At 40.4% G+C, this 25,562-nt stretch overlaps 1 protein-coding gene across 3 annotated transcripts in view; it reads left to right on the forward strand.

Moving 5' to 3' along the window:
• The window catches only part of rgs3a (regulator of G protein signaling 3a), a 265,109-nt gene extending 252,406 nt beyond the window's left edge, over positions 1-12,703 (forward strand). For all 3 annotated transcript variants that reach the window (XM_061733623.1, XM_061733622.1, XM_061733621.1), the window contains 4 exons: positions 2,346-2,447; positions 7,300-7,361; positions 8,812-8,978; positions 10,559-12,703. In XM_061733623.1, coding sequence (XP_061589607.1) covers positions 2,346-2,447; positions 7,300-7,361; positions 8,812-8,978; positions 10,559-10,759 — 532 coding nt within the window. In that variant the 3' untranslated portion in view covers positions 10,760-12,703. The remainder of the gene's footprint in view (positions 1-2,345; positions 2,448-7,299; positions 7,362-8,811; positions 8,979-10,558) is intronic.
• The last annotated feature ends 12,859 nt before the right edge of the window (positions 12,704-25,562 follow it).

The raw sequence follows: 25,562 nt of genomic DNA on the forward strand, positions 1-25,562 counted from the left end.
TATAAGAACTTGGGCAGCACAGTCATTTTAACACAATTTATACGACCAACGAGAGACAGAGGCAGCACAGACCAACGATGGACATCCTGGGTCAGCCTAGCTAAGAGAGGGGAAAAATTACTCTTAAATAATTCAGAAAAATTCTTCGTAACGCACAGGCCCAAATATTTAAAGTGCTCCAGCGATGTTCTGAATGGTAAATTGGAAAGGGGATTGGCAATGGCTGCCGCATTAACCGGCATAAGTTCACTTTTATGCAGATTCAATTTGTAACTGGAGACCTGCCCAAAATCTCTCAACACTGATAGTACAATGGAGATAGATTTATCAGGGCTAGCAAGAAAGACCAAGAGATCATCCGCAAATAGGGACAGCTTATGTTCTATGCCCCCTCTTGAGATGCCAACCATCTGACTGGACCTGAGGGCTACCGCCAAAGGTTCAATGGCAATTGCAAAAAGTAGTGGAGAGAGTGGGCAGCCCTGACGGGTACCACGACTGAGGGAGAAATAGTCAGAATAGTCATTGTTCGTGCGAAGACAAGCAAGGGGGGGGGGCGTGTACAAAAGTTTGATCCAAGAAATAAATGTATCGCCAAAGCCAAAACGTTTCAGAGTGTAAAACAGGTAGGGCCACTCCACCCGGTCAAACTCCTTTTCGGCATCCATAGAAATGACCAGCTCAGGGTCATCAGAGGTTGTCTTGTCGATGAATACAGAATATCAAACAGACGTTGGACATTGTGAGAGGATTGGCTGTTCTTTACGAACCCTGTTTGGTCTGGAGCGATGATAGTTGGCAGGACCCTCTCCAGGCGCCTAGCCAGCATTTTAGCCAGTATTTTAACGTCTGCACACAGCAAAGAGATAGGGCGATAATTACTACAGGACAGTGGGTCTTTATCCTTCTTCAATATTAGGGATATAGTAGCCTGACGTAGAGTGAGAGGAAGTGAACCTTTCTGCAGTGATTCGTTAAACATATTAAGTAATAGGGGTGACAGTTAATCTGCAAATGTTTAAAAAAATTCAGCCGGAAACCCATCAGTGCCCGGGCATTTCCCACTCTGCATAAGTGTTAAGGCACTCCTAAGCTCATTTATTGTAAATGGTGCATCCAGACCAGAGGACACTTCGGAGTTGATAGAAGGGAAATCTAAGGAATTAAAAAAGCGTTCGTATTGTGTTTTATTGTACGGGCACCAGAGGTGTATAATGACGCATAAAAATCTCTGAACTGATCGTTAATGGATTGAGGATCAAGGTAGGTCCAGTATCTGTGTTAATTTGGGTGATGTGTTTTGATGAGGAGGCTTGTCGAATTTGGTGAGCAAGCAACTTACTTGGTTTAACCCCAAATTCATAATAGTTATGGTGGGTTTTTAGTAAAGACTGTGCTGTTTCTTTGGAGACTAGAATGTCATATTCTGCCTTTTTCATGAGTAAATCCTTAAGAAAATCTGCATTAGGTGTAATAATGAAATAGTTAAATAATATTCCTACCCTACTTCTTGATGAAGGGGACTTATCAAAAAAAAAAAAAATTAGGAAACACTTAATGTCATTACATGAAACATGAATCTTATATTATTATATTTCTGCGGTTCTAACACCTGCAATCGTAACTCCGGGGTGCTAATCCACAGTGGAAATCAGAAGCAGGAAATGGGTGTTGAGTGAGGTCGAGTCCCGGGTCGGGAGAAGCCAGGACACCTCCTGGGGGATTCTGGGAAATGCGCAGAATCCTGATGGCTCCCGTGGGTGGGGGGGGGGATGACGGAGAATTACCTGAGACACGGCGCATGTGCAGCGTCTCTGCCAGGCGGCGCCGCGGTGGGCAGGTGAGCCAGGTGAGACTCTGTCGCTGCCCGGGTCAGATCCCTCTGAGCAAGGCACACGGAGACGCTGGGATGAGACAGAAGAGAGGGAGTTTCTCTCCTCCTGCTGTCACATTCGCTTCGTCCCTGCCCGAGGAACGGGACATCTCAGCTACAACGGGATAGGAACTGATTAAAGACGGAGATTCTTCCCTTTTGAAAACTCCATCAACTCAGCGGGAAAAAGACGAGAATGTGGGTTTATCTTTCCGGGGCTTTTTCTTGGTTTGGATTTTAAAGAGCTGATGGGATTTTGAAGCGTCTGATTGATTGGTGACCCCTTTGTCGATTTGGATTGATTCACTTTTGTGGACTTTTGGGCTCGGAGACTTAACACACTTTCTTCTTGTCCCTTTTGTCTTCCTTTCTTTCTGTCGTCTCTCCTCTCCTCTCCTCCTCCTCTCCTCCTCCTCCTCCTGTCCTTTATTCCTCCTTTATTCCTCCCCCGTCCCGGGTTCCCGGCGCTCAGGGCCAAAGACATGAAGAACCGGCTGGCCTTCCTGCGGAGGAGGAACGAGTCCCCGGGAAGCAACCCGGCCGGCAAGCTCGACAAATCCATGAAGACGGTCAAGTAAGTGGCCACATCCTGACGGGAGAGTGGGCGAGTGGGCGGGAATCAGGCCACCGCCGCCGCTGGAGGCCGGCAGGCAGACGTGGAGGAGGGATGGGGGATGGAGGGGTGGAGGGATGGGGGGATGGAGTGTCTGTGGTGGCTTTCACAAAACCATTGATTGCAGAGAGAAATGTCAGAAAGACGGTCGAGTTCTGTCAGATTTTGGCAGATTATTATTCCCTCATTAATGCTCTTTTTTGTAATCTGGCTAATATACACCGCAAATTCCATCTTTATTATATAATATTACTTGTTTTTATTGAATATGAGCTAATAATAATCAGAAAACGTGTGATTGCAGATAGAAGTTCTGTAAGATTTTGGCAGATTATTATTCGCTCATTATTGCTATTTTTTATCTGGCTAATATACATAGAAAGCACCATCTTTATTGTTTAATATTAGTTGTGTTTGTTTATATATACTTGAATATGAGCTAATAATATAATAATGATAATAATAATCAGAAAAGTGTGATTGCAGAGAGAAGTTCTGTCAGAATGGGTTTGGCAGATTATTATTCGCTCATTAATGCTCTTTTTTTTTAATCTGGCTAATATACACCGCAAGTTCCATCTTTATTGTTTAATATTAGTTTTTTTTGTTTATATAATTGAATATAAGCTAATAATACAATAATAATAATAATAATAATGTAATTGTGATGTCCATACCAAATAAAGAAATAATAATAATAATAATAATAATGATGATAATAATAATAATAATAATAATAATAATAATAATAATAATAATAATAATAATAATAATAATAATAATAATAACAATAATGATAATTAAAGCTGCAAGCAGCGATGAACGGGCCCTCGCACTCACGGCCACCGCCCCCCCATAAGCATATCAGAAATGACACCAGCCACAACTTCCTATGTTAAACCATTGAAAAGTTATAGCAGAAAATCGGGACAACCAATCAGAAGAAGGGGCGGGGCTAATTCAGGCCAATGAAGCTCAAGGACTCAATACCGATTCAGGTGACATCACCCATGACTCTCTATGTAAAAACATTCAAAATTTATAGCAGGAAATATGGACAACCAATCAGAAGAAGGGGCGGAGCTAATTTTCACCAATTATGGTCAAGGACTCAATACCTAGTCCCATGACACCACCCAAAACTCTCTATGTCAAACCATTCAAAAGTTATGGCAGAGAATAGTATTCTAGGGGGCGCTGTTGAGCCGTTAGGCCACGCCCATTAATGCAAACCATGAAATATCAAATTTATCGCCAGGCCTGGCTTGCATGCAAAATTTGGTGACTATCAATATGGACCAATCAGATGAAGGGGGGGTGCGCCTTTTGGCGTCTAGCGTCGCCATGGTAACACTTTTGAAAGAGAAAAGTAGTCGCAGGATGGAGACGCACATTTTGATGTATAACACACTTGGGTGCACATTACGGTTCGGTCTGTATTAATTGCCGAAGGAATGGCATAAATTGAGCCAAAATTACACAATTAATTCAAAATAGCCGCCTTCCTGTCCAGTTTCGGCCATGGCTCCAAGAGACTTTTCTTTAAGTTGTGCCATGATACAGGTGTGTAGCGATTTTCGTGCATGTACGTCAAACCGTATTATGGGGCTTGAGGCACAAAGTTTTCCGGGGGGCGCTGTTGAGCCATTTTGCCACGCTCATTAATGCAAACCATGAAATATCACATTTATCACGAGGCCTGGGTTGCATGCCAAATCTGGTGCCTTTTGGGGAACTATCAAATATGGACCAATCAGATGAAGGGGGGGTGCGCTTGTTGGCGTCTAGCGTCGCCACGGTAACACTTTTGAAAGAGAAAAGTAATGCGTGTAGTCGCAGGATAGAGACGCACATTTTGATGTATAACACATCTGGGTTCATGATACGGTTCGGGCCGTATTAATTCTCGAAGGAATGGCATATATTGCTCCAAAATTACGCGATTAATTCAGAATGTTCAAAATGGCCGACTTCCTGTTCGGTTTTGGCCATGGCGCCAAGAGACTTTTCTTTAAGTTGTGCCATGATACAGGTGTGTAGCGATTTTCGTGCATGTACGTCAAACCGTATTGTGGGGCTTGAGGCTCAAAGTTTTTTCTGTTTGAACCAATCAGATGAAGGGTGGGCGCGCTTTTTGGCGTCTAGCGTCGCCACGGTAACGCTTTTGAAAGAGAAAAGTAATGCATGGTGTCAGAGGATGGAGACGCACATTTTGATGTATAACACACCTGGGTGCACGTTACGGTTCGGGCCGTATTAACTGCCGAAGGAAGGCATACATTTCGCCAAAATGACACGATTAATTCAAAATGGCCGACTTCCTGTTCGGTTTCTCGACATGACGCCCAGAGACTTTTCTTTAAGTTGCGCCATGATACAGGTGTGTACCGATTTTCGTGCATGTACGACAAACCGCATTGTGGGGCTTGACGCACAAACTTTTCCGGGGGGCGCTGTTGAGCCATTTTGCCACGCCCATTAATGCAAACCATGAAATATCAAATTTTTCGCCAGGCCTGACTTGCATGCAAAATTTGGTGACTTTTTGGGCACGTTTAGGGGGGCAAAAAGGCCTTCCTTTTGTCAGAAAAATAATAATAATAACGCGAAGAATTCCTACAGATACAATAGGGCCTTCGCACTGTAAGTGCTCGGGCCCTAATAATAATAATAATAATAATAATCAGAAAACGTGTGATTGCAGATAGAAGTTCTGTCAGAATGGGTTTGGGTTCTTATAATAATTCAAAACCTGCAAGTATTGTGTAATATTAGTGGTCTTTGTTTATAATAACATAAAATGATGCATATATATATATATATATATATATATATATATATATATATATATATATATATATATATATATATATATATATATATATATATATATAATAGAAATAGAAAGCCTTTATTATCATAATGGTATAATGAGATCAGGTAGCAGCTCCATAAAAGTGCACACATGTAAAGACTATAAAACAAAATAAGAAACCGGAAACATAAATATACATAAATAATGTTAAAGTGATAAAAGATCATTTAAAAAGAAAACTCCTGCACACCTTCTTCCCACGTACTCGTGTTTATTGGGCCAACGTTTGGGTCATAGACCTTTTTCATCAAACAGATCAGAACCAAAGCTCGTCTATTACAGGCTGGTCGTCGTGTGTGTGTGTGTGTGTGTGTGTGTGTGTGTGTGTGTGTGTGTGTGTGTGTGTGTGTGTGTGTGTGTGTGTGTGTGTGTGTGTGGTCCAATCAGGCGCCGCCACAAACACCTGAGCACCTTCAAACAAGGTCACATCCCGAAATACAGTCAGTATTCATCACCAAAACACAGGGAACTAAAGAAACAACACCCACAAAGTGCATGAAATACATCAATCAATGACCATCCAATCCAGAGGAATAATCATTAGAAAGGGAGGATGATTAAATACCTGTTAAGTGTCAATCTTAGGTAGCAATCAGCACCACTCAAGGTGATAAACTTACTTATAATTTAAAAAAAAAGATCCATGTCTGTAGATGATATTTTAAGAAGTTCTTAAGTAGGAAAAATAAGAAATTCGTAAGAAATGACAGTTCTTAAGACGGTTCTTAAGAAAATATTGAGGAATTTCACTTAAGAACTTTCTTATGAACTTCTTAATTTTAGATCTTAAGACATTTCTTGAGATCGTTCTTAAGAACATATTGGAGAATCCAGCCCCTGATATCTACAACAGAGTATTAGGGCCAAACTAAGACAAAAAACAAATTGGAAATTACTAGAATAAAGTCATAATGTTGCGAGAATAAAGTCGTAATACAATAAAGTCGTAATATTATGAGAATAAAGTCGTAATATTACGAGAATAAAGTCGTAATATTACGAGAATAAAGTCGTAATATTACGAGAATATAATCTATGAGAACTCTAACAGGAAGAGCATCTTCTCCCTGTGTTAAAATGAGGAATATTGAGCAACTTGTGAAGTTATATTTATATGTTTATAATATATTTAATATTACCACTTTATTCTCAAAATATTACGACTTTATTCTCAAAATATTATGACTTTATTCTCGTAGTTTTACGACTTTATTCTCATAATATTATGACTTTATTCATGTAATTTTACGACTTTATTATCATATTATTATGACTTTATTCTTGTAATTTTACGACTTTATTATCATATTATTATGACTTTATTCTTGTCATTTTACGACTTTATTATCGTATTATTATGACTTTATTCTCGTAATTTTACGACTTTATTATCATATTATTATGACTTTATTCTTGTAATTTTACGACTTTATTATCATATTATTATGACTTTATTCTTGTAATTTTACGACTTTATTATCATATTATTATGACTTTATTCTTGTAATTTTACGACTTTATTCTCGTAATATTATGACTTTATTCTCATTTCCCCATTTTTTTTTTTTTTTTTGTCTTAGTTTGGCCCTAATACTCGTAGATATCAGGTCTTGAACATAGACTATTTTATTTTCCCACTATTCAAACTCCTCCACCTAGTGGAGCAGCAGCAGCAGCGGGGGTTGGGGGGACAGGGAAGGGGCAGGCCCCGCTAGAGAGCCGTGATTGGCCGGGGTAAGCCCCCCCTCTCTCCGCCTCCATCTAGCGCCTATAAAGCCGAACCCCCGCCCTCGCGGAGCAGACTGGCTCACGGTGATCCCGGCTGCTGCTGCGGGGACGGGGAGGCAGGACGGGGATATCAGAACCACGGATGGGTCACACTATGAGAAACCTGGCGGACATGGGCTTGCTAAAGAACCGCTCTCCTTTCATCGGCAGGCCCAGCCCGGAGGAGGCGCTGAAGTGGGGGGACTCCCTGGACAAGCTGCTCAACCACAAGTGTAAGTTCTGATTCTCTGCGTTTTATTCTCCTGATTACTGGAGCAGCTCTGTCTGCAGCAGTTTATCCGGGACTGTAAGGACTGGAAGGAGTGTTTTTTGAACCAGTTTTCTCTCCTCCACCTCTCCCCAGTACTCGAGTTGTAAAAAACAATCAGGGGGGATGGTGGATTTGATCATATGGGGACAGATAATTTGTGCTGATTACAAATAATATAATATATTACAAATAATAGCAGTGACCAAAACAGCTGCAGAAATACTGCAGGAATGACATAGCAGCAGTTAAATGCAGCCTTCTGTAAGCTTTAAATATCCACTGGGCTTACATCAAATACATCAAAACACAACAATAAAAAACACTTTTCTGAACTTATCAATATGACTCTGTCCTTCACAGGATAAGTAACATGGATCACTGCAAAAACTCACAATCTTAACAAGAATATTTGTCTTATTTCTAGTTAAAATGTCTCATTTTAGTAAAAAAAAAAAAACTTATTACACTTAAAAAAAGGGTCATTACTGGAAAAAACAACAATTTTCACCTGTTTCAAGTAGATTTTCACTTGAAATAAGTAGAAAAATCTGCCAGTGGAACAAGATTGTTTTGCTTGTAATAAGAAGATAAATCTTGTCCCACTGGCAGATTTTTCTACTTATTTCAAGTGAAAATTTACTTGTAACAGGTGAAAATTGTCAAATAAGTTATTTTTCTGGTGATGACTAAATGTTGAAATAGCAGTAAAACCACATTCATTGATGAAATGACATAAGGGATGGAAAGGAGGGATGGCAGTTTTACAGGGGGGATGATTTGGACTGTTTTTATTCCAGGGGGGATGATTTGGACCGTTTTTATTTCAGGGGGGGATGATTTGGACCGTTTTTATTTCAGGGGGGATGATTTGGACCGTTTTTATTTCAGGGGGGGATGCCAACCCCCCTCATCCCCCTCAACTCCAGTCCTGCCTCTCCCCCGTACCCGTCCAGCGGTGCCCTGGTGCACGGCGCTGCGTGGCGGGTGATTCATGGGAACGGAAAGGTGCAGACAGGATCCGGGGGCGGACACGACTTCCTGCCATTCTTTCTTCTGGATGCATCTCTTCCTCAAATCATTACTGGAACTTTAGAGCCGATTAATTGCTAAACTTAGTCCCCCCTTCCACACAAAAACCTTTATGTTGAGCCGCATGTGTGTGATATTAATACAGTCAGTCGGTGACTGACGTCACAGCGAGGATGTGTCGGACTTCCATACATTCTGTCACGTGGAGGGTTTTATTCCCTTCTTTTGTTTTTCCAAGCCTGGCTTTATTGCAAACCACATGACTGGAAAGAGCAGAGCTATTTTAGGCTCCGCAGCTCCGAGGAGGGCTTCGCTCTCGACCGTTGCCATGGCGCTCCAGTCAACTCTCTCTTGTTTATTCTTCTCTTTCCTCCTCTCCTCAGACGGCCTGGCAGCCTTCAGAGCCTTCCTGCGTACGGAGTTCAGCGAGGAGAACCTGGAGTTCTGGCTGGCCTGCGAGGAGTACCGCAAGATCAAGTCCCAGTCCAAGATGGCGTCCAAGGCCAAGAAAGTGTTTGCAGAATACATCGCCATCCAGTCGTGTAAAGAGGTGAGTGACGGCTGGAGAGTGAACGGATACTGGAGGATTAAACTAGTGATGCACCGAAATGAAAATTTGTGGCCGAAACCGAAACCGAAAATAATAATAAAGACTTGGCCGAATACCGAACAATACTGAACATGGTTCTTCAGCAGTTTTTCATTTATTTTGCCAATTTTTTCACCATTGCATGAATCAAATAAATTTGATTTAGGCTTTTCAAAGAAAAACAATCTTTTACAAAATTACAAGGTAGAAAATATTTATTGAACATAAAAACTGAACATGTTTTAATTTCCAGCGTTATGTTGTTTTGGTTCCAGCTCCTGGTGAATGTTAGCTAAAATTCTTATGTGGTTACTTTTTGGTTGGCCAACGATTTATGTTTGTGGTGCAACAGTTACGGAGCGGCCAGTCTATTTCCTTATATTACAACGCCGTTATTAATTGTTCGTTTTTTTCCCACTTATTCCACCGAACACCGAAAGTGTTTTTTTGCCATTTTCGGCCGAACAATCGGTGCATCACTAGTTTAAACACATTAAAACTAGGGCTGGGCCATATGGACCAAAAGTCATATCTCCATATTTTCTAGCTGAATGTTGATACTCGATATATATCCATATTTTGTCTGTGCCATAATTGGGGTTTCCCCCAAAGCATTATAGCATAGCATCTCTGTTAGCATCTCTGTTAGCATCTCTGTTAGCTTCATTTTTTTCTGAGACAAACCCTTAAAAAAAACGTCAGTTTTAATTAGGGGTGGGTATTGCCAAGGACCTCACGATACACATCACGATACCTGAGTCACGATACGATACGATATTGCGATGTCCAAATTTTGCGATATATTGCGATATATAAAGTTTGCTGAAAACTGTAAAAAGCTTTATGGATCTTAAAATCTGAGTTGCACGTTCATCAGATTATAGTGACAATTCATGGGACAAACTGAGTCAAAACAATGTTTTATTATAACTATACAAGCTAAAGTTACAACATATTTGTATATGTTTTTAATATTATTTACGTCATATGAAATTAACATTAAATTTAGTATGAGGTTGCTTTAATTATGTGGCAAATGATAATAAACACAAGAAAGATGGAACAAAAACCAAGGACAGGTACAGTGATCAGTCAGTATAGATATAAATCCATAAATAAATAAACCTCTGTCCATTATTTTTCATTTTTTAAGGACAGGCAATTGTGTTATATAAAAAATAAATTATAAAATGAAATAAAACGTGAAATAAAACCTGAGCTCAGTGCAGGAACTCCCAGGGTTGGTAGAGAGTTAATGCCCAGGACTGTCAATTAGGTAGGAGCACTGGGGGATATAATGGGAAAAAAATCGGGGATAAAAAATATTTAAAAAAAAAAAAATTGATATTCAAATTTTGAATATCGATATTGAGTCAGCTGGAAAAGTATCGCAATATATTGCCATGTCGATATTTTTGCCCACCCCTACTCTCGTACCATATCGCGTTTGAAATTATATCGATATATATTACAATCTCGATATATCGCCCAGCCCTGATTAATACCAGAAAGTAACCTACTGTTTTCCTCTGCTCCTGCAGGTGAACCTGGACTCGTGCACCAGAGATCACACTAAGGACAACCTGCAGAATGTGACGCGCTCCTGCTTTGACTTAGCGCAGAGGCGGATATACGGGCTGATGGAGAAGGACTCATACCCCCGCTTCCTGCGCTCAGAACTCTACTTGGACTTAATCAACCAAAAAAAGGCCAGCGCCACTTCCACTTCGTCTTCATCGTAAAAGACCAGAGCGGGACGCCAGGAAAAGAGGAGGAGGAGGAAAGAAACAAGAGGGGGGCAGACTTGAAGAGAAACAGAGTGGGTGGGATGTGAGGTTTTTGTTTTTTATTTGTGTGAGTGTCTGTTTCATCCTGTGTTACGATGCGAGAGGAGGCAGCGACGCCACGGCACTGCAGAGGAAGGATGGATGGATGGATGCATGGATGGATGATGGATGGATGGATGCATGGATGGATGGATAGATGGATACATGGATGGATGCATGGATGGATGCATGGATACCTGAAGGGAGCAGGAGACTTGTCTGATCACTGTTACTGTTCTTTTCTTAATGTTTTGTGTCAGAAAGCTTGAGTTTCTGGAGAAACGGAGGGTTTTGCACCAAAATCCCTGCAAACGTGAAGACAGTCCGGTACTGTTGTGTCACTTTCTTTTATTTTATTTTGAAAGTCCCTCTTTATTTTCCCGCCCCGCCCCCTCTTTCGCTCCAGCGCTCTCTTCTGTGAGGAAACTTCAGATGTCGGTACGACACAAAGTCCCCTTTGGTGTTTTTATCAGACTTAAGCTTTGGGGGACGGGGGGGGCACGCCATCCCAGTCAAAGCTTCGTTTTATTCCACTAGATTTGATCCGGGGGACGACAGCAGTGAAACGAAGGTTCCTGCCTCCAGAGTAGGGCTGGGCCATTTTGTGTTTTTTCTCTGAAAACCCGATTTTCGATTTCGATTTTTTTGGTAAAACTACAAAATACAATGGAATAAATTGTTTCAAATATTTTATCTTTATTTTTAAAGAAAAATAGCAAATAAATTTCCCTATTGGGAATGAAATGCAATTGAAAGATACTGTAAGAGTTTAGTAAAGTGACATTTACCATTTTCTTGACCAAACAAAGATGTCTGTAATGCAGCTGCAAAAAAGGAAAATCCATTTTCCGATTTTCCTTTTTTTAACATCGATTGTGATTAATAAATCCGATTTAGATTTAAAATCGATTAATCGCACAGCCCTACTCCAGAGACTGTTCACCAGAAAGAAAGGAAGATAGAAGAGGAAGAAGAAGAAGGAGAAGAGCGTCTCCGTCGCCATCGTAGCTCATTCTGGTTCTCAGGACATTTATCACAAGCCTCAGCTCGGTCGACCTTCCCGCTCACGCACCCTCGTTCTCCCGGGCAACGCTCCACAGGTTGCTAGTTTCACATTCAGAGGACGTAAAAGAAAAAAAAAAGACTAAAAAAGTTGCTCCACTTGTACAGAGGTTCGTATTTATTTAGATTAACTTGCTGGAAGCTTCTGCAGACACTCACATCCTCCACAGCACTCCGCTAACGCCTCCCTCTTAACCACCAGGTCCAACGCTGTCCTCAAGTTTAAGTGCAATATTTTTTTAATTTTATGTTATTATTATGTTGTTCATTTTATTTGGATATTATTTTATTTTTTTTTAAACGGGGAAGACGGAACAGCTTAAGCTCTGTATTAACTTCTATTTGTTAAGAGAAAAAAATACTTAGAGCTATAAGGTTGACTTACAAAATAAACTCAAGAAGCATAAGTAGTTTAATGACTTTTAAGCAAGTGATTCTAACTGTGTTAAACCCCGGCAGCAGGCAGCTGGGGATGTTATGGTTGTAAATATAATTCTTTAAGAAAATTATGTGATAATGCATTAAAAACGACGAACAAGGAGCCGCCACGTCTCTACTGGTGATGAACGTGGAGCGGCTGCATCTCTGGATAACATGTTAAACCGTAGGTGAGCAGCTACAGGCTGCTCTTTCCCTGGTCATACACTGCTTGTAAGGAGTTTTCTGAAATGCATTTTATCATTTTCACTGTTTACAATTCAAAATGCATCTCCTGTGATAGCAAGTGAAAACAGTAGAGTACATTTGGTGTCATTGCTAATGATAAATAAACCAACCGATGACGTAAACTGCTGGCTGTCTGGCTCTTTCTTCCTGCCTCATGTTCCAGAATAAATCAAATAAATCCTTGATTGATCTGGTAAATAAAACATGCTTCTGTGTGTAAATGTGGACAATAAGGTTTAAGTTGCTTAAGAAATGTATTAAGTTTCTTTCCAGTTTTAACCAGTGTGCGAAATACCCATCCATATTCGGGGCGGTCCCTAACTCGCGTTTTTATTATTTTTTTTGTTTTTTAAACAGTGTGGCCCTATGCAATAAACCAATACAATCAGCCTACTATAGCCTATGACAAATACACGCACACTTAACCATTTTAGATGCACGTTGTTTTACAAACAGGAAGCAAAATTGTGCATTACGATGCAGAATGTTATTTACAAATTAAATCTGATAATTGAAATAAATAAAAGACATTAATTGGCACCACACTGGTGCATAGTGTACTTAATGAATAAATACCAGGTATAAGACACTGGCGCACGACCAGTGCATTGCAGAAACGAATAAACAAATAAAATAGGCTAATGTATTTTTTTAGAACAATAAAAAAAAATACGATGAAAATGAATTGTACATTCAAAAAACAGTAATAACAAAAAATGTCACTATCGGAGACGTGCAATCAGTGCACTTAAACAGATCCTCAGCCTGCACAATGATGACTGATTATTTAACGTTATGTAACCATCCAGGAAATGATGTTTTAACACAGCTGTGTGAACACATTCACAAATTCCACTCATAACAGGCCATAACGCAAAATAATAATAATAATTAAAAAAAAACCTTATCTCTCAGGTGGGTTCAGGCCATATTGAGCAGGCTGGCCTCTTACCTTAAGTTAAAGCAAGTCACTGCAGCAGCGGGGGCGCAGTAGCATCTGCCCCGGAGCACGCGGCCTCGACTTCACTTCTTCAACAGAGGGTGGGAGAGGAACGGGACCCTGTTGTGACATCGTCTCTCTCCTCATCTCTGGCTCACACTGACACCTTTTTTGATGTGAACCCAAAGTGTGCAAGTGACACACTCTGAGTTAGCTTCCGCTTAGCCATGTTATTGTGGCATCTCAACCAGCCGGCCTAGTCATTGCGCTGTGCTGCCGCACATGGCTAATTTGCATACATAAAGGTGCAGGACTTGTGTTAAACCAATAAAAGTTTTGAATTGTGAATACTTGATATGGCGATCTCTTAAACATATTTAATTGATCATTAGTGACAATCAAATTATAATATTATATTATATAGCCTAATTTATTTATTTTTTTGACAACATTGAGACCCCCCCTAAATTTGGCTTTTGAGTCCTTCAGGGAGGCTCAAGGGTTAATCGGGGGGGTCGGACCTTGGGGGGGGTTAACATAAACAGGTTAAATTTGAGGTTTTAAAGGTTTTAAAACAATTTATGCCAAAACAATTTTTTTTTTTTAAAGGAGCCGTCTGTAAGAAATGGCCAAAACTGGTACTGCAGTCACTTTCAAAATATTGTTGAGCGCGTGTACCCTCCCCCTCCTCCCCCCGACCAGAGGTTGCCAGGTAGGCTGCAGAATGCAGCAGGAACGTAGGCTGCCATGGCTGCGATAATTAGAGCCGAGCTGGCAACCCGGATGCCGAAACAATACTGACTTGGTGATTGGGAGATAGGTGGAGGGTGGAGCTTCAGAAACAATACTGACTTGGTGATTGGGAGATAGGTGGAGGGTGGAGCTTCAGAAACAATACTGACTTGGTGATTGGGAGATAGGTGGAGGGTGGAGCTTCAGAAACAATACTGACTTGGTGATTGGGAGATAGGTGGAGGGTGGAGCTTCAGAAACAATACTGACTTGGTGATTGGGAGATAGGTGGAGGGTGGAGCTTCAGAAACAATACTGACTTGGTGATTGGGAGATAGGTGGAGGGTGGAGCTTCAGAAACAATACTGACTTGGTGATTGGGAGATAGGTGGAGGGTGGAGCTTCAGAAACAATACTGACTTGGTGATTGGGAGATAGGTGGAGGGTGGAGCTTCAGAAACAATACTGACTTGGTGATTGGGAGATAGGTGGAGGGTGGAGCTTCAGAAACAATACTGACTTGGTGATTGGGAGATAGGTGGAGGGTGGAGCTTCAGGCCAAAACAAAAAATGACAACATAAACATCAGTTGAGGGCTGTAACTCCTCTTTTTAAACTGGAATATCCTGGCTTGAGTGCTGTTGTCAGTGACATAAGTATTTGAAATGAACATGATTTTTAAATGTCTGTTGACATATCGGGGTCATTTTATGATTTGTTTTATTATTGCTCTTACATACAGCTCCTTTAAAGTCCACTTCAAGCTAAAGTCTAAAAGTTACATGATGTTTAATTGTGCCAACATGGTTTAAAACACATATAAAACACATAAATATACTCTTAATTCACATTGACTTTTGAAAACTTGTATGAATAAAAGCAGCTAAAAGTATAATTATTATAATTATTAAGTCTTAGCTAGCTTCATGACTAATGGAGAGGAACATCCCGACCTCTGAACTGTAACGCTTAATTGATATTTAATATTTAGAAACGTATTTATAAACAGTTGCTAAAACAGCATTTGGTGATAGTCGTTTGTGCAACTGACTCGTATATATACGAGTCTATATATAAACTTGTATCTATATATATATATATATATATATATATATATATATATATATATATACGGAAATACGTTTCTAAGAATTAAATATCAATTAAGTGTTCCAGTTCAGAGGTCGCGATGTTCCTCTCCATTAGTCATGAAGCTAGCTAAGACTTAATAATTATAATAATTATACTTTTAGCTGGTTTACAAGGGTACATACAAGGGACCAAAATGAACATTAAATTCCAAGTTTTGAAAAGTCAATGTGAATTAAAAGTATATATGTGTGTTTTAAACCATGTTGGTACAACTAAACATCATGTAACTTTTATACTTTAGCTGCAAGTGGACTTTAAAGAAAATAAATTGTTGAATAAAGATCTCTACAAGACAACCTTTAAAACCTAAAATTTAACCTGTTATGTTAAAACTGGTAAGAAACTTAATACATTTCTCAACTTGCAACTTAAATCTTATTGTCCACATTTGCATGTTTTATTTTCAGTGGCTTTAACTGTCACTCCGACTCGGTTCTTGGCTTGTTGACAAGCTACTCGATGACTGAAGTGCTGATCTTTCTTTCTTAGTCGGGTAAAAATGGTGTTTCATGAGGTTTTACCCGCGGGGGGGGTTGGGACGGGTCGTTCTGACCCAGAACATCGGACCTGTCTCGTCTGAAAGGAAGAGCATGTGGATGTGGGCTTGACACAGTTGGAGGTCTGGTGTGTGTGTGTGTGTCTGTGTGTGTGTGTGTGTGTGTGTGTGTGTGTGTGTGTGTGTGTGTGTGTGTGTGTGTGTGTGTGTGTGTGTGTGTGTGTGTGTGTGTGTGTGTGGGGGAGGTCGGTCAGTCTGAAGTGGCGCTAGACTTCGTAGCAGCGTATAATCTTCTTTACCAGCTGCCATCTGTTTTCAGACAGTTTCTTTTCCCATAAGCGCTTCCTTTCTGTCTGGAGTCCCGTTTGTGTGTGTGGTTTATTTTAAACACCCGTTTTTATTCCTCACAATAGTCCCGCGCTCGAGCCAAGTTCTTTTGTTAATGCTTCCTTCCTTTCTGTCACTTTGTGGAAACCGTATCGCGGCCTCTGTCATTGTTTTCAGATTCGGCGGTTACTTGACTCATCTGGCGTTTCCTCCTCCGATCTGTCCGTTAGTTTGACATCCAGGAAGCCGCCTGACAGCCAGAGTCTCGGCTCGCTTCATGAGCCATCAGCAGCATTAAGACCCGCGCTGGCAGCTGGCGTTGCTGTTTGATCGCTTTCTGACAGGTGACACGATTGACCCTTTGTCAGCCGTCTGATTGGTCCCTGACTGCCGCGTACCCTTCTGCGTTGGTGTAACGCAGAACAATAAATCCGCCTTTAACGTGATCTTACGGGATTTTACGGGACATTACGGGACTTTACGAATACACATTTGTGCTGATCTGGGCACTGCAGTAATAAGGTTCCAACTACAGGACTGTCTCAGAAAATTAGAATATTGTGATAAAGTTCTTTATTTTCTGTAATGAAATTAAAAAAAACAAAAATGTCATACATTCTGGATTCATTACAAAGTACATTACAGTTTAAGATTAAGATTCCCAGAATATTCAAATTTTTTGAGATAGGATATTTGAGTTTTCTTAAGCTGTAAACCATGATCAGCAATATTAAAATAATAAAAGGCTTGCAATATTTCAGTTGATTTGTAATGAATCCAGAATGTATGACATTTTTGTTTTTGTAATTGCATTACAGAAAATCACAATATTCTAATTTTCTGAGACAGTCCTGTAAATGTTGTTCATTGGTGATTGAGTTCTGGTGCAGCTCAGGTGAAATTGCAGAGTAATCCAAAAGTAATGTAACTAGTAATGTAACTAGTTACTTTCAGCAACCAGTAACTAAGTAGTGTAAGGGGTTACTTTTTTTAAAGTAACTAGTAATATGTAGTGGATTACTTTTTTTGAGTAACTACCCCAACACTGTCCCTGACTGACCAATCAGAAACATCATGCTCCGTTGCTTCATCCGTTTTATCCGGTTGGACCAAACAGCCGTCTCTCTCTCGTTCACATCAATGGATAAAGTTTTTACTTGCCTTGTATCAACATTTAAATCACTGGATTATTCTATAAACTTTATATTAGTAAAAGGAACACTTGTAGTGTCGTGAGGGTGCAGTGTATTTTTATCCCCAAACTGGCAGAAATCTGGTCTGTATGACCAAAGCAAAGTCGGCTCGGCAGCAGCTACAACCCATAGCTACGACCACGAGAGCTTTAATTTATTTATCTTAAAATGGTTAAATCGTGTGTAAAAGTTGTAAAAGTTGTAAAAGTGACACCCGCTATACAGAGAGTGTCACGGCTGGTGTGGTGAGGACCCAGATGCAGAAGAGCAAAAGGCAGGAGTTCAACAAAAAAAGGGTTTATTTACAAAAAACAAAAAACAAAAGCGCTGCTTGGCAGGATCAAAAAACAGGGATAAAAAAACTTAAGCAAAAACTTGACAGGACACATGGAGGGAAGCACAGTACGGAACCACAAGGAGCAAGGGAATGACAAGACCAGATATACACAGGGGGTAACGAGACACAGGTGCAGACAATCAGGGCAGATGGGACACAGGTGGGGCAAAACAGAAACAAACTGGGGGAAATGTCAACCACTGACAGAGAGAACCACAGGAATACATCTCTCCATTTCCCCGAAAACCTCAATTTTTTAAACTCACTACAAGGGATGGGAATTGATACGATTTTTACGATTACAATTCCATTGTCAAAGGGTCAACTGGAGATAAAGGTCCAAACAGGGTAAGCCAGCGGGGAAATCATTACAGGCCAGTGGCAAGTCCACTATGATAAAGTCTGTTAACAGTAAACTATAAACACTATAAACAATCCAAATCATCGCAAACCCCAGAAGCACAACAGGTTTGTAAAAGTCAAACAGCAGTCACCGGGAGCAGATGAGGATTATTCACGGACAGAGGTGTCTTTATTCATGGATAAGAACGCTGCGTCTCAAACGCTGCAGCAAATATTAAAAGTACTGAGCGGGAAAGTTAAAGTGGAATAACCTGGAAACATCTGAGATACAGTCACAATAAAGAAAGTTAATAAAAGCAGAACCAAGTGGGCATTTGGTGGAGTTATAATAAATCCCCGACTGCAGACCACATCCCGGTTCCCTGGTTCACATTCCCACCAGCTGGGTACCATGTGCTGTACGTGGGCAGAGCCTCTTCATTAGTTACACCCCTAATGTTAAAAAGCAACTTGCAGTTTAACCACCCGAGTGACTTGAAGTTAAACGTGTATCCAGAACACAGTTTTTGGAGAAAAAAACACAACAAACAAAGAAAAACCTTTATGATTAGTTGAAAACGGCTGGTGATGTAACATTAGAGAGAGCTGCCAAGCAGGGATAACTGAAATAACGAGAAACACGGACCTACGCAAGAATGTTGGATATGACGGGATCAAAAATGTAAATTTATGAGTCCTCACACAGTCTGATATTTATGAGCCCGGACTGGGAAGGGATGGGGGGAAAATACATGTTTTAATGGAGGGAAACAGGGTTTTCAAAGTTTATTTTTTAGACAGGACAATGCATATTAATGAACACTACATTAAGCAGTGCACTGTAAGAAAAGCCCGTAGAAATTACCGTAAAAAACGGAGAAATAGCAACAGTGAAGGAACGTAAATGTTACAGATGAAAATCTTTGTTGACATTGTGTCATAGTTTGTCTGTCTAACTGGTAATAACTCATTTAATGAAGACATTACTCAAAGAATTCAATAGCATATGTAGATGTTTATTTCACAACAAAACACCGATATTAATACTACAAAATATATTACACAATCTTTTAATAAAATAAGCAGAAAAATTCTGTCAAATTACTCTTATAAATTACTCAAATTACTCTTACCGATTAATAATGCCTCTGTTCTGATCTTTTCCTGTGAAATTTAATGGGATTAGATGTAAAATAAGCAATGGCTGCAGGTAAATTGTACAGGAGAAAAGCTTTAATGAAGGTGAAGTCATGCTAATTTGGCTGAAAATGGATGTTGAATTTACCAGTTTTGTACGTAAATTGTATGATGTTATTTTGTAAAGGATTACAGTTTAAAATTGTAAAATTTACAGGTTGTTCTGCAATGTGTTTTACAATCCGTTGTATCTTTTACAGTATTATTCTGGCAACCACAGCTGCCAGCTTTTTTCTGTAAAAACGTTTTTTTTCTTACAGTGTGTAAATACACCGGATTTTAGCAGAAATGCAAGTTTCCACCCGCAGTCCCCACAGAAAACATAAAAACAATACAATCAAACAAGGGAACAAACATAAAACATACATAGTAGCACAAATAGATTTAGCATCATTTAAAAGCAGTATGGATTGTATCTAAAGTGACTTGAGTTTAAAGTGACTTGAGCAAAAAATGCATATTACAATGATGAAATACCAGTGATGGTAATATTATGGGCCTGAGAGGATCCAAGTGTGACATACAAAGTGTGTGTTGGGTGAAGTGCGTGGGGGTTGAGGATAGATGCTGATTTGTTTGTTTTACAGCAGCGTAAAAAGTGCAGTCAGATATGAGATTATACTGGAGACACAAACAGAACCGGAGGATCAGCTGGATGAGACGGGAAAGACTCGCTCATAAATTAGAAAAAGAGGATTTACTGTGAACACTTCCTGACGATGTCGGACTTGATCTCTGGGCGTTCGCCGGCGTCGAACCGTCAGGCCGGTTCACTCGCTGCCATGTCACTGTTTTCATTTTTAATTCACAAGGCAAGGCAAGGCAAGGCAAGTTTATTATGGACGAGATTTGTGTCTTAATTATTCAATCAAAAAAAAGATTGCTTCAATCAAAAAATATATTTTCAATTAAAAAAAAATTCACTTCAATCAAAGAAAATGATTTCAATCACAGAAAAAAAGTGTTTGAATGTAAACAAATATTTGAGTTTTTCTTTGATTGGAAATGTTTTCTTTGATAGAAGTGAAGTTTTTTTGTTTGAAGCAACTTTTTTGATTGAAGTAGTGTTGTTTTGTGTTTGGGCCATATTATTGGTAGGACATTTGTGTCTATCATTTAATCAAAAAATAAGTTGCTTCAAAAAGAAAAAAAATATTTTCAATGGAAAAAAAATCACTTCAATAAAAAAAGGCAGGGCTCGCTGGTGGTGGGTTGCCTCCCTCCTACTTCTCCCCTCTGTGGGGTTGCCGGTGGCCTGGGTTCCGGGTTCTTCCTTGTCAGCCTCTGGTCTCACGGGTGGCGGGGTTGCTCCCCCGCCTCCCCCACTATAGATACACTTCAGGTGGAGCTTTGATAGGACTATTACACACACACACACACACACACACACACACACACACACACACACACACACACACACACACACACACACACACACACACACACACATACACATATATATGTATGTATTCATAGATGTACACATACGCACACATAGCTACACACACACACACACACACACACACACACACACACACACACACACACACACACACACACACACACACACACACCTAGCCACACATACATATACACGCGTACACACACACACACACACACATACAGCCACTTAGTCATATACATACACACACACACACACACACACACACACACACACACACACACACATAGACATACACATTGGCTTGTTCACCTGCATGCTGGCTCTGTAGTTTTTGGGGTTAGGTAGCGGTAGCGGTAGCTTAGCTCAGACTGTGATCGGATCTCAAGATTTGGGTCGATCGTGTTTTGGTTGGCTCCGTGTCGGTTTTGTGTTTCGTTTGTGGTTTTTGTTGCAGATTTCCAGTGCTTGACGTGAGGCCTCCGTGTGCTCCCGCTTCCTGGATTGGCAGTGGAATTCCTACAGATACAATAGGGCCTTCGCACTGTAAGTGCTCATGCCCTAATAATAATAATAATAAACGCTACAGATACAAGAGGGTCCTCGCATCCTCAGTGCTCGGCCCTAATGAAATCAAATGATAAGAAAAGAGATAAAATAATAAAAAGCACAAGTTGTTAAAAAGTAAGGGCAGTAGATCCAGCAGGTTCATCTCATTCTTACAATGGCAAGAATTACGTTTCTATACGGTCAAAACGTACAAAGACCGGCTCAAATACAATTCAAAAATTAGTATTAAAACAACTGACATAGTGACACAGATCCATGCACAACTGACCAGATGAAGGAGTATATATATATATATATATATATATATATATATATATATATATATATATATATATATATATATATATATATATATATATATTTCTTAGATAATGATGCAGAGCTGGAAGGGCCTGATCTGAACCCTGAACCCGCTTCAGTGTTGCTTCATCGCTGCTTAGACAGTATTCTCCACTCATTACCTGAACAACACTTTTGATTGAATTTGCCTTAAAAACTTGGACTGAAATCTCGATTAGGTTTAGTTTGGGTTTGTAAACGAGTCTTTGTTAACATTCACGCTCGTTTCGTTTCCTGAGTGACGTCTCCATTTGAGCCAGGCCGTAATAACCGAGAGCTCAGAGCTTTGTTTGTTCCTCGTCTCACTGATTAGATGATTGGCTCCAGATTATTGGCTGGGTTTGCTCCCGCCTCTCGGGGGATTGCTTGCCTGGTTCTTGTTTTTCTTCTTGGGCCTCCGTCCACTAGTTGTGTTGGTAGTATAGCAGTTAGCAGTTAGTTTTTGTTTTTATTTTTCTTCTGACGAAATGAGGGCCTTTTTTCCCCCTAAACGTGCTCCAAAAGTCACCAAATTTTTCACCAATCCAGGCCTGGTGATAAATGTGATATTTAATGGTTTGTATTAATGGGCGTGGCTTAACGGCTCAACAGCGCCCCCTAGAAAACTTTGTTCCTCAAGCTCCACAATACGGTTTGATGTACATGCACGAAAATCGGTACACACCTGTATCATGTCGCAACTTAAATAAAAGTCTCTTGGCGCCATGGCCGAAACCGAACAGGAAGTCAGCCATTTTGAATTAATCGTGTAACTTTGGCGCAATTTATGCAATTTCTTCGGCCGCTTCTTCACCAGAACCGTAACGGTCACCCAGGTGTGTTAAACATCAAAATGTGCATCTCCATCCTGCAGACGTGCATTACTTTTCTCAGTCAAAAGCGTTACCGTGGCGACGCTAGACGCCAAAAAGCGCGCCCCCCCTTCATCTGATTGGTCCATATTTGATAGTTCCTACTTTCTGCTATAACTTTTGAATGGTTTGATATAAAGACTCGTGGGTGGTGTCATCGGACTCGGAATTGAGTCCTTGACCATAATTGGTGCAAATTAGCCCCGCCCCTTCTTCTGATTGGTCGATATTTCATAGTTCCCATTTTCTGCCATAACTTTTGAATGGTTTGACATAGAGAGTCGTGGGTGGTGTCATCGGACTCGGTTGAGTCCTTGACCTTTATTGGTGAAAATTGCACGCACGAGGGCCCGTTCATCGCTGCTTGCAGCTTTAATTATTATTGTTATTATAAATCACTAAGACAAATTATTTAGTATAGCATGAATATTGTGAAGTAATGAATATTGTCACAATCGCTCGCCAGCCTCTTAAAGGCGTCAACTATCCTCTGTGTGATAATCACCATTATTCACCATCGCGGTGATGACCAGGTGTGACACACCTTGCTGTTGTTCTCCTGGATTACCAGGTGTTGGAGTTCACACCTGGTTTGGGTCTGCTCTTTGTGTTGGTCACATTTCTCTGTTAGTGAAGTAGTGATGCATGTTTGGACAAGTCCTGAACTGCAGTAGTAGGTGAAAGGTTTCCTGCCTTTTGTGTTGGTCTGTGTCTGTGTTGGGGGGGGGGGGGGGGGGGGGGGTAAATATAAAATACTCTTCTATTTACGGTGCTGCAGGTTAAAGAGCATGTAAACACGGTGCTGCACGTGCCACGTGTCCACCGTCCCAGGGATTAACACAGTAACCTTGACTGCTGTGCCAGCACGCCCCCCCAACGCTGGCAGATGTTTCCCCTCCATTTACGGGTTGTATTCCTGCCTTGCTCCTCGCCATCATCTCCAGCAGCACATTAAAACACTGACACCCTCATGCATTTGAAACCCCGAGTTAGTTTAATTTAACCTTATAAATAACTATCTCTAAAGGATGAATCATCCAAATATGTTTCCGTGAGTGAAAATCTGAAAGTCATGATTTTCTTTTGACTTTTGCATATTATTAAGTGGGCAGGGGGGGTTGGGGTTGTGGCTGCATGAGTTAAAGTACTTAAGCGTTTCCTTTCCTATTCTTTCACAGAGACTCACAAGTCCCATGACATCAGCGCGGCTGCAAACGGTTAACGCTCCAACCTTTGAGAATCATATTAATCACGGTTTACATAAAAGTCCTTTGCGGCCGATTATTACGGGTAAAGGCTTACGCGAAGATAAAGGTTGTGCGAGTTCTGCTATTTTGACTTTTCATGCATGTCACCGTCAGGTTGCAGTTGTGTAAGAAGATATATGGTCTGCAGATTCTTTCCTACCGCAGAAGAAATGTAAAAGGAAGGACAGCTGTTGCAGGATAACAACGTCTGGCGCCGAGCTTATGCATAGAGTTTTACTCCATCGTGTCCTACAATAACTGCAATAACAGTGGCCACTTGTACTACACATTATACTTTACACATTTTATAAGGGCTATTTTGGGGGGAAAACAAACAAATAGTAATAATATAAGGCAAAATCCAGCTAAAAGGCTTTAACACAAGGAGGCATTTCCTGTCATTACATTATCTTGGTGAAGGTACCGTGCAGCCGTAGCCTGCAGAGCTGCACAGTTCAAAATATTCTATAGTTAAAACCCATGAATGTCCTGAAGCAGGTGTACTTTTATGACCCATGTCTGTGTTTGCTGTGATTTATCCTGCAAGAGAACAGGTTTATGACAACAAATCGTACATCATCCACTATGTTTTTCTCTTTGTGGCTGCTTTGTATCATTTAATTTTGTTCATCACTGTATATTCAGTCCTTTCTCGTATATTTTAACTTTAATTCCACATCAAATCTAGTAAAAAATAACACATAAATGTCCCCCCTGTCAGGTACGTGACCCTAACCGGCCTACAGGCTTCAGACGCTGGCGCTTCCCTCCTCATTTCCTATGTTTTGGTGCAGCGTCCAAAAAAGGGCTTAAATCATGAATAATCCTTAATTCTCAGATCAACTTCTGGAGGGTTTTATCAAGGAAACATCACATCTTCCACACTAGTCTCACTCGGCAGTCAGTCCCTCTGTTTATCTTAAATTTAGCTATTGCTAAATTTAGGGAGGCCATTGCTCATCTTACGACAGTGGAAACTAGTGAGGTAGTGGAGGCCAGTGACCTGGGTTCTACCTCTGCAGATGTTGATTTCCTTGCTAGTAACACTGCTGATTTGTTGCATTCAGCTTTAGATGAAGTTGCTCCTTTGAAAAGGAGGGTTTCCAACCACAGGAGCTTAACTGCAATTGCAACTGCAACTATAATACATTTGAAAGCCTCACGCTTAGTCGGAAATTTCCGAGCTGGAAATCAGAGAAACCAGTTGTGTTAGTGGTAGTGTACCGGCCCCCTGCTGGTGCTTATCTAGAGTTTCTGTCTGAATTTTCAGATTTCCTTTCTGGGTTATTGATCAGTACAGATACATTCATCATAGTGGGTGATTTTAACATTCATATGGATGTTGGAAGCGATAATCTTAAATTAGCTTTCGATTCTCTTCTTCTAGATTCAATGGGTATCTCACAAAAGGTGGATAAACCAGACACACTGTTTCAATCATACTCTCGATCTTGTTCTCACCTACGGTGTTGAAACTGATGGTCTGTTGGTGTCACCTGTAAACTCCCTTTTATCCGACCATTACTTAATAACGTTTGAATTTAATTTGGTTGATGTTGAAGTGCAAAATAGGAGGTATTATTTTAGCAGATGTTTGTCTGATGAAGTTATTGCTAAATTTAGGGAGGCCATTGCTTATCTTACGACAGTGGAAAATAGTGAAGTAGTGGAGGCCGGTGACCTGGGTTCTACCTCTGCAGATGTTGACTTCCTTGCTAGTAACACTGCTGATCTGTTGCATTCAGCTTTAGATGAGGTTGCTCCTTTGAAAAGGAGGGTTTCCAACCACAGGACCTTAACTCCCTGGTATAATTCAGATATCCGCATGTTGAAACAAAACGTGCGTAAAATGGAAGGGAAGTGGTA

The sequence above is a fragment of the Cololabis saira genome, chromosome 11 (genome assembly GCF_033807715.1).
Source record: "Cololabis saira isolate AMF1-May2022 chromosome 11, fColSai1.1, whole genome shotgun sequence".
Taxonomy (NCBI): Eukaryota; Metazoa; Chordata; class Actinopteri; order Beloniformes; family Belonidae; genus Cololabis; species Cololabis saira.